General features: G+C 40.8%; 1 protein-coding gene across 1 annotated transcript in view; it reads right to left on the reverse strand.

The window, feature by feature from the left end:
• The window catches only part of GRIN2B (glutamate ionotropic receptor NMDA type subunit 2B), a 417,190-nt gene that overhangs the window by 48,143 nt on the left and 354,783 nt on the right, over positions 1-14,264 (reverse strand). Inside the window, exons 5-8 of the mRNA XM_025402402.1 lie at positions 6,275-6,477; positions 5,309-5,480; positions 4,937-5,090; positions 1,259-1,384 (exon numbers count right to left, since the gene is read on the reverse strand). Of these exons, the coding sequence (XP_025258187.1) occupies positions 1,259-1,384; positions 4,937-5,090; positions 5,309-5,480; positions 6,275-6,477 (655 nt within the window). The remainder of the gene's footprint in view (positions 1-1,258; positions 1,385-4,936; positions 5,091-5,308; positions 5,481-6,274; positions 6,478-14,264) is intronic.

The following is a 14,264-nucleotide window of genomic DNA, read 5'->3' on the forward strand; positions in this document are numbered from 1 at the left end:
ACTTCTTACTGATGCCACACAGGCTGGGATCTAGGTCATGGCTTCTGGATGAAGCACAGGTGGAAGGCCCCTGACTGTACCATGCAGTGGAGACACCCCAACTCCCATCTCAGAATACACAAACCAAATTAAAAGGTAGGTCTACACTTGGAAATACTTCAGTAAATTGGTGTTTCACAGCTTGTACTGTGGATCCAACAGAAGCATGAGGAAGATTTTATAAAATACTGCTGCCTGAAACCCTATCCTCAGAGATTCTTATTAAATTGGTGTAGGGTGGGGCTGGTTATTTTAACATGCAACCAAGATACAGAAACACTATATTGAAACATACAGTGGTCTAAGCTCCACCCTAGACTTGGTGAATCAGAAAATGAGGTCCAAGCACCCGTGTCTTTTAGATACCCCCATAGATCATTCTTATGTGTAGCCAGGATTAAGAATCTTTCCTTTGGAGGTATAATTCTAGGATAGAGCTCACATTCTGAAATGGAGAAGGCTCAGAGAAGGCAGAATATTTCTTAATCCTGGGGTTCTCAGGAAGTTTTAGAGGAGTTATTTACAAGGATCCCATGCCCCTCTTTAGAAATCATGTGAACTTTTAAAAACTGTCATAAATGCCTCAAACACATGGGCAGCCCTCACATCTCTGGGTCCACCTACCCAGGAAATTGGACCATACCCAATAACAGCTATGAGTGAGAATTGGTCTTTCTCATTTATTTTATTTCCAACACCCAACTTTTATACTCTCTGGCAAGGGGGTTAAGCCAGGAGCATATGCTTTGGAGATCTGGTACTTCAGTTGTGATCCTTTGGCACTGGGGAACTCTACTAGCCACAACCACCTGCAAATACCCTGGGGCATTCCATTTCTTCTTGTTCTTAACATGTGTGTACAATCTGCCTTGCTAGCGACATCTGTTCCAACAGACTGCCCACAGCCTAAGGTTATCAAAATAGTTTCCTATGACATGTTTATGCTATACCCATATCTACCAACAGTTTTTCCTCTCCTTAACTTGGGAGTGCAACTAGGCTTGGGGCCAGGCATAAAGCAGACCTACAGATTCAAACTAACATCTTAACTGGGGTATTTCTAAAGAGACACCAAGATGGTGACCTAGAAATGTTCACCTCAGGGTTCCTTTTCAGAAATGGATATGCTAGGGAAAATGCAGATAACAAATGAGGAGTCCAGAGATTTGAAAATAGGAGAAAAAAATTGGGGAAATGCAGCAGTTCCAGCCGGCCTTACCTCTGCCATCAGCGAGGCACCTGTTATAACCCACAGGGCTGAAGTACTCAAAGACAAAGACAGCCACGGCTGAGACGATGAGCAGCATCACAAACATCATCACCCATACGTCAGCACTGAATGGCTCTGGGGAAGGGAAAAAAGCAGTGTTCAGGGTTAAAACAGAGAGCAAAAGACTTCGAATTAATTCACATATTCATTTCATATTTTAGGGGGTGGGGAACAAACCACAGTGTGTTGTCTGCCTTCAGGAAGCCAGGGCCTACGTTAGATTGTACCTGAACCATTTCCTTAAAGGGCAAGGACTATCTTCCTTCAAATACATGAGAAGGACAGCTTCATGCCTGTGACCCTTTTAGGTTGTAGAGGCAGTTTCTGCCAATATTGGACCAATATCTGGGTATTTCAGTAAATGGTGCAATTGGAAGAAGTACTAGCTATGAGGTGAGTATTGGACTGACTCAATTTGTGTTCTCATCTATATGGCCGCACCATGTAATAGAGGCCTGGAAATGCCTTCCCCAATGCTTCTGAGCCTTGCAGATACAGTCATTCTCAACAGACCTACCTACTATTTTAGAGTTGAATTTGTTCAGGAATAATTATGTACAATACATAACCAGCTCCCCTTTCCTCCTTGTATCACTTCTCTTAAACTTCCTAGCCTAGATTCACTTTTTCAACCTACTTTTATGTATCGTATGTTATCAGACATCATTAGGGTATGAGAATATAAGTCAATGTTAAAGAATCCTTCCGGCTGGGCGCGGTGGCTCACGCCTGTAATCCCAGCACTTTGGGAGGCCAAGATGGGCGGATCACGAGGTCAGGAGATCGAGACCATCCTGACTAACATGGTGAAACCCTGTCTCTACTAAAAATACAAAAATTAGCCGGGCGTGGTGGCGGGTGCCTGTAGTCCCAGCCACATGGGAGGCTGAGGCAGGAGAATGGCATGAACCCAAGAGGCGGAGCTTGCAGTGAGTGGAGATTGCGTCACCGCACTCCAGCCTGGGCGACAGAGCGAAACTCCGTCTCAAAAAAAAAAAAAAAAAAGAATCCTTCCATGCTAAATATTATTATCTGCAACGGTGGGAATTTAACAAGTAACAAGGGAACATGCCTAAGCTGTAATTCACAAACCAACTACAATCTATCCCCTGTCACCAAGTGATAGGGTTGATGGGACAAGACTGGGCAAGGTAGCAAGAATGTTCCATACATGCTTTCTTTAATATCTTTAATCATGTGTGCTGAATGCTTTCCAGTTGAGCTAAATATCTCTCTGGCTTGGAGGTGTCCCGAAACTGGATACTATATTCCAGAAGCCATCTCTGTGAAGGCCTATAAAAAGGGACAATCACTATTCTGTCCCATGATACAATGCTCCCTCAATTGTGTCTCAAAATAGTTCTGGCCTTTTTAGCTGTCACAGCACATTGTAAACTCATAACTAAGTGAATTAACATGCTGTTTTCTCCATCTTCCAAATCATTAATAAAGATGAAGTTTAAAAAGGGGAAAAATTGGCTGAAAATTAGAAAATATATTTCTTACTCTGAAACCTACTTTATTATCGAACTCCCAAAGGAATTGTAAAAGCTTGCTCACTTAATCAATTTTAAAAAGATCTTGATAAAGCCCCAGTGCTTAACACACCAACTGTGAAATGCAAAACCTTTTAATGGCAGCTAGAGATGCGAGCGTAATAGGTACAATTCAAAGGCTCTCTCCAGAGGTGCAGAGAAAACCTCTGCACACTTGACTCTAATTGATTGCAATTCTACCCTGATTTCTCTTTTGTCTAAGATTGGGGAATAACTGAGTAAAAGCATCACCTCTATGGTCTTTTCCTCCCATTAGGCCCAGGGAAACTTTCTATACACAAAATACATCGTCTGTTTCGGCCTTTACAATTTAGAAAGTACTTTACCACATACTGTATATATAATCCTTCTAATGGCCCTTTCATTAGGGATTACCTTATTTATTTTATGGAGGAGTAAACTAGGACTGAGAGGTCAAGGTTCTTTCCAGTTCATACTCAGAAAGTGGCAGGGTCAAGTTACAAACTGAGCCAAAAAGCCTGTGTTTTTTCATTTTATTACATTGCTCTTTGTCCCCCATGCTGGTTCCTGGGTTACGGGCTGAACCCTGAAAAGGCCTTATTTGTACTAGAACACAGGTTCTGAAGGCTACCATGGCTGGATTTTAATCCTAGAGCTGCCAGTTATCAGCTAAGAGACTGCTGGAAAATGGCTTAATATGTCTAAGATTCCGTTTCCTAAGCTATAAAATGGGTATAATAACATTTTATGAGTTAATATTACCAAAGGGTGTACAATGATGCCTGGCACATTATATAGTAGGTGCTCAATAAATGTTGGCTTCTCTTATCCCTATCACTAACTGCTCCTCCTCTGAACACAGACATAAACACACCCTGCCTGACATTTCTATGCCATTCCAGTGATATATTAATGTACCACTGGCTCTGCCAGTTCAGAAGTTAAGGTAGTGCTGTACTGACAAGGTTAGAATTAGAATGTGGTTTTGTTTATATCTCTTAATGTTCCAATTATCCTTGCACAGGAAAAAAAGCAAATAAAATACGTACAGCAGCTATCAGAATTACTGCATACAGTGTGTACTATCTAATCACATTTCACATAAAATTGGCAAGGCTGGAATTTGCTTCACTGTGAGTAAGAAGATTAGCTAAGAAATTTGAGTAATTTATAGAAAAATTCTATGGAGCCTATAACCCCACTTTGCAGTGCATTAATTGAATTAATTCCCTATGGTTAGAGCTTAAAGAAATGTTAGTCACTGTCTACTGTAATAGCCCCATTTAAAAAATGTTGATGTCCCTTAGAGAGATGGTGACTCGTCCAGGGGCTTACGGCTTGTTTAGGCCAAACCCAGTCTCCTTTCTGCTAGCCCAGTGTTCTGTTTTCAAGGTGACGTTTTGTTTTCCAACCCCTCATTCCATGGCCCCTGAAAAAAGTATGGGGTATGAGCTCACAAAAGACCTCATCTAACTGAAATCTTGGCCTCATCTCACCCAGTCTTATATCACATCTGAGATTTTTGACATTTAAGTGATGCTGGAGAGAATGGTAGGGGGAGGGGTGCGCTGGGGTGGGAGGAAGAATCAGATCAGCTCTATCTGGCAAAGCCTCAGAAAATTTGCGTGGAAACAAAAAACCTTTTTTGGTAGCACTGAGCACAATTCTTGCAGATAATTAAAAATAAATAGATATTTCAATGATATCCAGAATTAGAAATTATTATGGCAGGAAGCAGCCTCAGAGATCAGCCTGGTTGAAATGACTTCTCCTGTGGATGAGGAAACTGAGTCCCCAGATAGAGCAAATTTGCTCAAGGTCACATGCTGACTAAATGGCAGGAATGGGACTACAGTAGGCCCTCTGAGGACCAGTCCAGTACTGCTTTCTTAGACGGCATTATGCTTTCCTATTTTTCTGGGTGTTCATCAGTTTTCATGTTTGAGAGTAATTAATTTTGAAGTCCCCTAAGTGAAGTCCCTGACTGAGTTGAGCTCCTAGCAAACCACCTCCTAGCTGGAAGAGCCTGGCCATGTGCTCCTTCTTTGTTCCCTATTTCACTTCCCCATCCATATGTCCATTTCCTTCCACCAGCAAACCCATCATTTACCTAAGAAGGCAGAAGGTGAGACAGTCCCATTGCTGCGTGACACCATGACACTGATGCCTGTCTCTATGAAGGGCACAGAGAAGTCGACCACCTCCGATCGTTCCTCATTGATGGTGAGTGAGCCCACCGCCATGTAGGCCCTCTTCATGACCACCTAAGAGAAAGGCGCAATCCTCCAATTAAAACATTCAGAGGGCAAGGGACCACCACGAGGAAAATACAGCCTAGCTGTGGTTTTCTTTATATAGTGGGAACAATACATCTTATTTGCCATTTTGTATTTTCTGAAATGCATAAAGTGAGCATGTTTAAAACATATATTTAAAAGAAGGAAAATAAATGAAAATGGAAACAGCCCTTGTGGACACTCACCTCTCCAATCATACCATTCCAGGTTCCATTGATTTTCTTCCCATGCTTGCCATTGGTAACCAGGTAAAGGTCATAGGTGAACTTCACAGATTTAGAAATTTTCTTAAGGATGTCGATACAGAACCCCTTGCAGCATTTTTTGATGTAACCCGGCTCCTCATCTGTTTTATTCCTAGCCAGTTAAAGAAACAAAAACAAATGAACAAAAAGGCTTTGTACAAAAAGGCAACATTTATTACCCTTTGCCATTAAAAAACCTCCAATCCCGAAGCAGACCCCCTTCACAGCTCAGCACAATTTATACTAGACTCGAGTGAAGAAATAAGACAGACAGCAGACCTGCACTATTCTCATTATCTCATCACATGGAGATATGTTTCCTCTTAATTTTAATTCTCCTTTGAAGTACAAAATACATAAGAAAAGGGTGCATATTTGAAGGCCTCAGTTCAATGAATTTTCACAGACTGAACTCCTCTTTTTAATCAGCACCCAGATCCAGATACAGAAAAGTTACCAGCACCCAAGAGGCCTCTTGTTTCCCACTCTAGGCACTTCACACCAAGGAGAACCATTATCCTGACTTTTAAAAGCATAGATTAGTTTTATATTTTTCAAAAAATAGTTCTAACTCTCAAGATTTTGGGGCATGTTGGCCCAAGAAAACATATTTGAAAACCAGAAGTAAACTTAAATCTCTATAAACTTGAGGCCCTGATCATTGAGGCCAAGCAAGACCAGAGAAAGTTTAGCATAGGAAGTTAGCCATCATTTTCCCAGGTCACCATCTGGACAGAATGGGACATTAGACCAGAGGGCTGCCAGTAATCCCACAGATCAAAAACAACTAGAAATCAGACACAGTGCCCAGTTCTCATGCCTCAGGTCTCAGGCCAGCCAAGTGCTAACAGGTGCATCAAAGCTGACCCTTCCATGCCACCCAAAGTCATTGAGAGGATGCCATACTCAGTGATTATGCGTTTTTGGCAGGGGACTGTGTTCCTCATGCAGGTTCCACTCAGAGGGTCCACACTTTCCACAATGACAAATGGTGCCTCCTCCAGGGTCACAATGCTCAGATGGTCATCTTCCTGCTCTTCAGTCTCTGGACACATTCGGGGCCACACATAGTACTTCATCTGCAGGGACTTGTCTTTCCACTTCCCCACCTGCACAAGGATGAACACGAGAATCAGAAACCTCTGGCCACAACATAACAGCCTGTCCCTGTATTGTCTGAATAATTCCAGGAAGCAGTTGAACAAAACCCAACAAGTGCCAACATTGTACAAACTAGAGAGAGGAATACTTTTTCTTCTCTCTAGTCATATGCCCCAAATGAGACTACTGTGTCCAAATGTAAGAAAGGCAATACATTCAATTATCACTCACTTACCAAACATTAAATGAGAACCTACTATGTGCTGGCACCCTGCCAAGACCCATGGCTCAAAGAAGCATCATTCTGTCCTTCATGAAGCTCATAGTGAGTGGAGTCAGATATGTAAACAAATCATGTGTGGCTGCCAGTTTTTTCTACTTAACTGTAACAAGGAGCATGATGGTGAGAGCAGCGGATAGCTGTGGAAAGGTCAACAGAACAATGGGAGAAAATGAGCCAAAAGGATGTGCTTTGACTGTAGAAGAGATCCAGTGGGGAGAGCTAGGTAGATCTGAATTGGAATAAAATTACAAATTGGGATTAAAGAATACTAACACTGTTTGGGAAGGGAGCACAGTTAGGCTGGGGACGAATGTGGGTCAATGCAGACGTGCACCTCCTGGGCTGGGTGGAAGCCCTGGGATGAATCAGATATGTCTCTCTGTGAGCCACCACCTATGGCCACACAGGCTGAGTGTCCCAACACCAGGGAGCACCATCCACATGGACTCCAATGTGAAAGGCCAGTGCCCCTGAATCATGAACATGGCGGCCTGCTGGCAACCATCCTGAGAAATGTATGGGTTCCATTATTTTTCAGAAGAGCTACTCATTCCTATTTATAAGGGAATCGACATGGCTTTGTCGGGGGGCTCTTGATCTCTCTGTCTCATTGAGTTTAATGGAGAAAGAGGGAATACTTGCTTATTTTCTATAACTGAGCATCTTCAATTATCATAAGGAATTATGGATTGCAAGCACCTACATTTTCTCAATCTATGATTTCCTCCATGCAGCAATATAAAGTAGTAGACAGGTGAGGCACCAGGAACTACAGCACTACTTAATTTATTAACTACAGAAATCAATAAGAAGCAACAAGTTGGTAGCGCTTCGTAAATTTTCAAGCAAATCGGCTTGGATTTCCAAATTAATGCAAAACCCAGACTCCTTCCTTCTTGGTTTCTTTGTCCAGTAGCCTGCACAGCCCCTGCCCTTGTGTTACTGCATCATTATAATGCAAGCAGTGGCTTGGTGGCTTGGGCAATCTTATTTGGTACCTACACAGTCCCTGTTTGACTGATGCTTGTTGGTTTTCTTTCAAGGGTATCGAACCAAACATTTGCTTTCCTTCATGTATATAGACTTCTCTGAACTGTTGATCCTGATTTTAGTACAAGACATTTTTTCTCATATTACTAAGACCACTTATTTCTAAAACAGAAATTTCCAAATGGCTCTGCAGCCAGTGGAGATACTAATGTCCTCTGCCAGTTGGGGCAGGTAGGAATTGGGAGAGGAGAGACTTAGTCCTGGGGGCCCCAGACATTGGTACCCCATCCCCAAACAGGCCTATTTACCCCAGTGGCCAAATTGGTTTTATATTCTGCACCTTCAATAATGTATAAAAGGTTGAGAAGCCCTAAAGTACCTATTTATTTATTTATTTATTTATTTCCTATCATCTTCCCTCAATAGTCCCTTTTGACATTTTTTCTCTTAAATCCAAATTTATTCTCTTCTATCTTTATTGCTACTAGCCTAGCCTAATATAGCCCAGCGGCCCATTCTGAGATTATTGCAGGAAATTTCAAATCTCACTAAAGGTCCCCCCAGAGTCCATTGTGGACACCGCTGCCAGAAAACACAATTTTGTCATATAATCCTGAATCAAAAATTTCAACAATCTCTCACTGTCCTCAGAATTGTGCCCAAATTTCTCACCTAGATAGTCAAAGTCTGTAGGTTGAGTCTAGCCTACTTTGATACAGTTAACTTCACTATTTTACATCATGAATCCTTAGTTCAACTTGGAAAAGGAAGTTGTTGGTATTAAGAGCTAACATGGATTAATCAGGAACACTTTGCAACAAACTAGCTGCATTTTCTTTTCTAATAGACTTACTATATCTGTGGAAAAAATGCTACATACATAACATTTTGGCAGAGTTTCTCAGATACTATTGTGAACAATATGGATATTGCACACTTTGATAGATTTGAAAGCAGTTTAAAATCTGTACCCAAAAAGGAAAACAATAGATTGTTTAATGAATGACTGCCAACATAGAAAAAGTCACTAGTGTCATGTCAGGGGACTCTGTTCTTAGAAGCGGCCTGGATAGTATTTTGGAAAACAAAATAGAAGTCATGCTTACAAAATTGCAGACAGCAGAAAACTAGATAGGAGGAAAGATAAACTGCATTGCAGAATCAAGTTTCGAGGAGATATGAATTAGTTGGAATGATGGACTGAATCAAATTGAAATGTAACAGTATTTGTACTCAAAATCTAGCATTTTGATGTTTTAAAAGGCAATTGCACAGCATCAAAAATGAGATATTTCAATCAGCAGTCTACAAAAGCTATTGCAATAACAATGGTATATTTATAGACATACATCATCTTGCATATGGGGTGAAGGGAAGGTACGAATGATCCTACCCTTCTCTGTGTTCATCATACCACAGCTGGAAACCTGGGTTCTGATCCTATAATTCTATAACCTACTGATTTTTATTAAATATATCATTCTCATTTCTCCAACAATAGTTTGTTCATGCAGTTCCCTTTATCACACCCTTTCCCAACTTCCTACCGAGTTAGCTGGGTCATATCCTTACTTCAAGTCCATTCATTTCAACCACCACCAACTGCACACTGATTCTGTGCCAGGCACTGGGCTGTGTGCTAGAGGTAACAATACCAGGTTGCATTTATTGAGGGCATAGATGTGCTAGGCACTGACCATATCTAGTAATCTCACTATATCACAGTGAGCCTCTGATATTGGGACTCACATTTAATGTTTCATTTTACAGATGGCTACAGAGGGGTTTGATGACTTGCCCAAGGTCCCATGGTAAGGGACTTGAAGCTGAGCAGTCTGACTCCAGAGCTTGGGCTCCTACCCACCACACTGTACTGCTTCTCTGACAAGGAAGGAGTAAGACATGTTCCTTTTCCTCCAAGGACAGTCTAGAGGGAAAAGACACTATCCATCAACAATAATAGGCTTTGATAATTAATATCCACTATCCATGGATAAGTTAGGCTTTGGTAATTACTCTAATAAAATATATAAATAAAGTACTCTGGCATTCAGAGTAGAAGTGACGATTTCCAAAAGAATCAGAAGAAATCTCACAGATCCTCATTTTGAGCTGGGGCTTGAAATGTAAATGATAGCTGAGGAGGTAAGATTATTTATCTGCCAAAGCAAGAGCAAGAGTGAAGGAGCAGAGTGGTGCAGAGGCTAAATGAAAATGGATTATTCTTCACAACTGTAAGGTCTGAGGCATGGGGAGCAATGGTCTAGCACAGTTCTCCTCCTTAAGGGCCTACTCACTGTAGCCGGATGATCTCTGCCACTCTCGAGAGCTGACTGGATTATGCTCATCTCTTCCCAACTCCTGGTTCAAGGGTGTCAGGCTGGTAGCTTGAAACTGGCATGGGCACCATGAAGGTGGCAAACACTATCAATCAGGCTCCCTCTGTCCAGCCCCAGCCCCTATTGTTAAACATCTACCAGCTCACCACTGCCCGGAGCCCAGTTATTCATCATTTCATGCTATCTACTACCTTCTTTAATGATTTTTTAAATGTTCCAGGTGACTTGTCTTCTAAATGAATTCGAAACGTGTCTCTGAGTACTTCTGAGACTATAAACACATTTCTAAAGCACTGTGAGCCTCAGTTTCTGCATCTGTAAAAATAAGTGTATGGAATTCTGAGGTGCCTTCCACATAATTTCATGATCATAATTTCTTTACGACAGGGGCTCTCTACGTCCTACAGATTAAAGCCCAATGATGAGGTGCTTTTAGAGGTTACTTTTTGAAGGGATAGCAGTATCCAATTTGTTTCTACAAAATATGAACTTGTCTTAAAGTCGTGATTTTTTTTTCTTGTTTCTTCAAGGAAACAAGAAAAGAAATGAGAAGGAAAGTTAAATTCCTTGAGTACTGAAAGGTGAAACTTTTTTGAAAAAGAAAATCTACGAATATCAGATTTCCAATTCCAACCAACAGGGCTCATGTTAAAGAACATGTTTAGATAGTCACTGCCAATTCTTTATGGAGCAAGGCAGGTTAGAAATGAGTAAACAACTAAAATTAACAAAAAAGGAAAAAAAAATTATGTAGAAGAAGAAGGTGTATTTCAAGCAATCCTTCTCTCAAGGGGGAGAAAGTATGGTGAAAAATATAAATGGAAAAGTTTGAAAGAGCAAATAAAAATAGTAAATAGAGAAAGAGAAGCCGGAGATACCAAGCAAACATCTTGAAAGGATGTCTGAAGTGGTGTGAGTATACAATCCTGGAAGTGCAGACAGTAGTAGAACATGAGGCTAACAGGAGATATTTCAGAGACAATGTAGCGAGAAGAACTGAAGGAAGAATTTATGCTTGAGATTAAAATAGGATCAGGAAAATAAAAAACCTTAAGAAATAATGAAGAAAATGACTGTAAAGCACTCAGAATTCCTTTGAGGGAAACACTAAACAAACATCATTACCACAAGCACATTTCACAACATCTGTCTACAAAAAATTCAGTTATCTGCCATTCTAATATTTAAAAAGATCTCTTGAGGGCCAAAATCATCTTTCTCAAGAGAAAAAAAAAATATTTGCCTAGTTTTTTTTTTTTTTTTTCCCAGAAAAACAAGGAGTGATGTTTTGGAGTTTCTGGTTTGGTTCTCTTGGTACAGGCTGAATAGCTGGGAATTTCTCCTCGGAAGGAAGTCTACCTTACAAACCTGTGGAGTATCTTCGAGTGGACTTGGCTCATAAGGCTTCCCTTAGGAAAATTCTAGGGAACTAATCTGTAATGCTTTTAGACTTCAAAGTCTTCCTTCTGCTAACAGATTCCTCTATTACTGCCAGTGAAATTGGCACAAATTAGCACCCTGACAAGGCCACACATTAAAAAAGACCACAGAGACCGTGTTCCTCTCTGAAGCCCCCACGTTTGTCCCTCTACCATGAACAGTTGATGTGAGCAGAAGGGCGAATGTGTCATTGAGAAGAAGGGAGAGGGGAACAGGGCAGGGTATTGCGGCCGCTGCAGTCCTTGCACAGATTAGCAAAGGACATCGGTCTCCTCGGGCTACCTCTCTCATCTGCACAGAAAGTCATTTTTTTAAGATTCTGGAACAAAAGCACTTATTAGAGCCTCTTTAGGCGTCAAAGGTTATTTTTCAAAAATCAAAGCATTTTTGTTTTTTGCTTGAGATGACATCTGGATCTAACGCAAAACACTTGCTGCTTATTTTACGCCTTCATCTGAATTTTAAAATGTGAAACTTAAAGCTACATGCTATTTCCCTGAGCAAGCTAAAGGAACAGACAGAGTCGCTGCAAGGCAGCCCAAATTCTGCATCCCATTCTGTCCTGCAGACTCCGAATAGAGCAGAAATCCGAGGACAGGAGGACACCCTCGCTTCCCTACCCCCAAAGCTATACATCTTCAGTCTGAGGATTTTTAATGTTTGAGTATATGATAATACTTCATTTTGCTCAATCTTTATTTTTCTCTATTTACCTATCTTTACTTTGTTTTTTGCTACTATAAAAAAATGCCGCAGACTGGGTAATTTATTAATTTTTTTAAAAATGTATCCCTCACACTTCTAGAGGCTAGGAAGTCCAATATAAAGGTGTTGGCATCTGGCAAGGGCCTTCTTGCTGCATCATCCCATATGGAAGGCAGAAGGGCAAGAGAGTATGTGTGTGAGAGAGAGCAGGAGAGGGCCAAGCTCACTTTTATAACAAATCCACTCTCTGGTTAAGCAACCGACTACTGTGATAATATCATTCATTCACTCATGAGGGCAGAGCCTCAGGACCTAATTGCCTCTAAAAGGTCCCACCTCTCAACAACGTTGCATAGAGGATTAAGTTTCCAACACATGAACTTTGGGGGACACATTCAAACTAAAGCACCACCTCTCCCCCTGGTTTCTTTGTAACCAAGTGAACATTCTAGCACTGTATGGTCCTGCACTATCTGTATCCATTCAAAATACATCTACATATACACAAATAAGGGGATTTGTGTGACTCTGTATGTATGTATGTGTGTTTCCTAAATCGAATCATAATACACACATTTCTCTACCACTTACTTTTCCCACCTCTGTAGGGAATTTCTTCCAATAGTAGATCTAACTCCTTTTAAGAACTGCATAGTAGCCTATTATAATGAATGTGCTTTGCTTTATTCAAGCATACCCCTATGATATTTATGATATTTCCAAAAAATTAACCAAAAGACATAATACAAATCTTGGTATTTCTAAGGCATCAATTCCCAGTAATGAAAAAGCGGAACAAAAAGATATGTATGTTTTAAAATATTCTCAATGGTTCCAGAATACAACAGTTTGCAACAATTGAAATTCCTATAAGCAAAGCACAAGAGTGCATCCTGCTCACACTCTCACCAGCACTAAGTTTTTATCACTACTAAATGCTTGCCAATCTGAAGAATGAAGAACAATATCTTCCTGCTCTAATATTCATCTCCTTGCCTCACGGTGAGCTCAAGCACCTTTCTATATCTCTTAGCCATTTAGGTTTTCCTCCTTTACCCTCTAGTCACATCTTTTCTCCATTTTCTATTGAGTTGTTTGTCTTATCTGTTCATAGAGAAGAGCTCCTGGTGTACTACGATAGTAACCCTTCATCTGTCAGGTATGCTTAAAACATTTTTCCCACTCTGAGATTTGTCTTCTGACTGGTCGTTTTTCTGTGCACAAAATTTTACTGTTTTTCTTTTGCAGTAAAACATAATATGTCTTTTTAAATGGAGCATTTGGTTTCCTATCTGACTTGTAAAACAATCTACCCCACTCCCAAAGTGTCCTCCTTTGGTCTTAGTATACTTTTGCATGTAGCTTTTCCTATACTGCACATGACAGAGATGCCATTTTGCTTTCTGTTGTTGCACATGGCCTTCCCCTGCCCACAGGTCTGTCCCTTTCCATGTTTTAGGAATGTTCTGCATTCTCCTTGGCCCTTCTCAGACCTCTCCACTGCCATGATACTGTCCCTGATCACCCCAGCCCAGAGAAAGAGTTTTCTTATTTGATCACCTGTAATAATTTTGTGGGTCAACCTCTCCCTTTAACTATCATATATAAAATGTTAGCTGTATTTCAAAATTCATGTCTCTGAATTGGTCTTTAAGCCCTTCGAGGGCAGGGACTATATTAGATGCCTCCTTTTGTCCCTTGTAATGGCATGAATAACAACTATGTGCTCAGTAAATTAATGACTGATGTCATTGCACACCCTCCACAAAGCCTTCACTAGATCTCCCTCCAGTGTTGTTTCGTCCATGAAAATGATGTAAGATGTAAAGCCTGCTTCATTCTGTTTCTCTTCAGCCTTCCTGATTATAAGGTTACCTTGGACAGACTCAGTTCTATGTGAATTGCTCTAAGTGCAATGGCACAATCTGCTGCAGTGAGTATCTAAAAAGGCCACTGCCATGGCTTTAATGCTTCTTCTCCTAATTATTTGCATATTCAGTGACATCTAGGTTTAGAAATTCAGTTTTTGAAAAGTGTG

This window comes from Theropithecus gelada, chromosome 11 (genome assembly GCF_003255815.1).
Source record: "Theropithecus gelada isolate Dixy chromosome 11, Tgel_1.0, whole genome shotgun sequence".
Taxonomy (NCBI): Eukaryota; Metazoa; Chordata; class Mammalia; order Primates; family Cercopithecidae; genus Theropithecus; species Theropithecus gelada.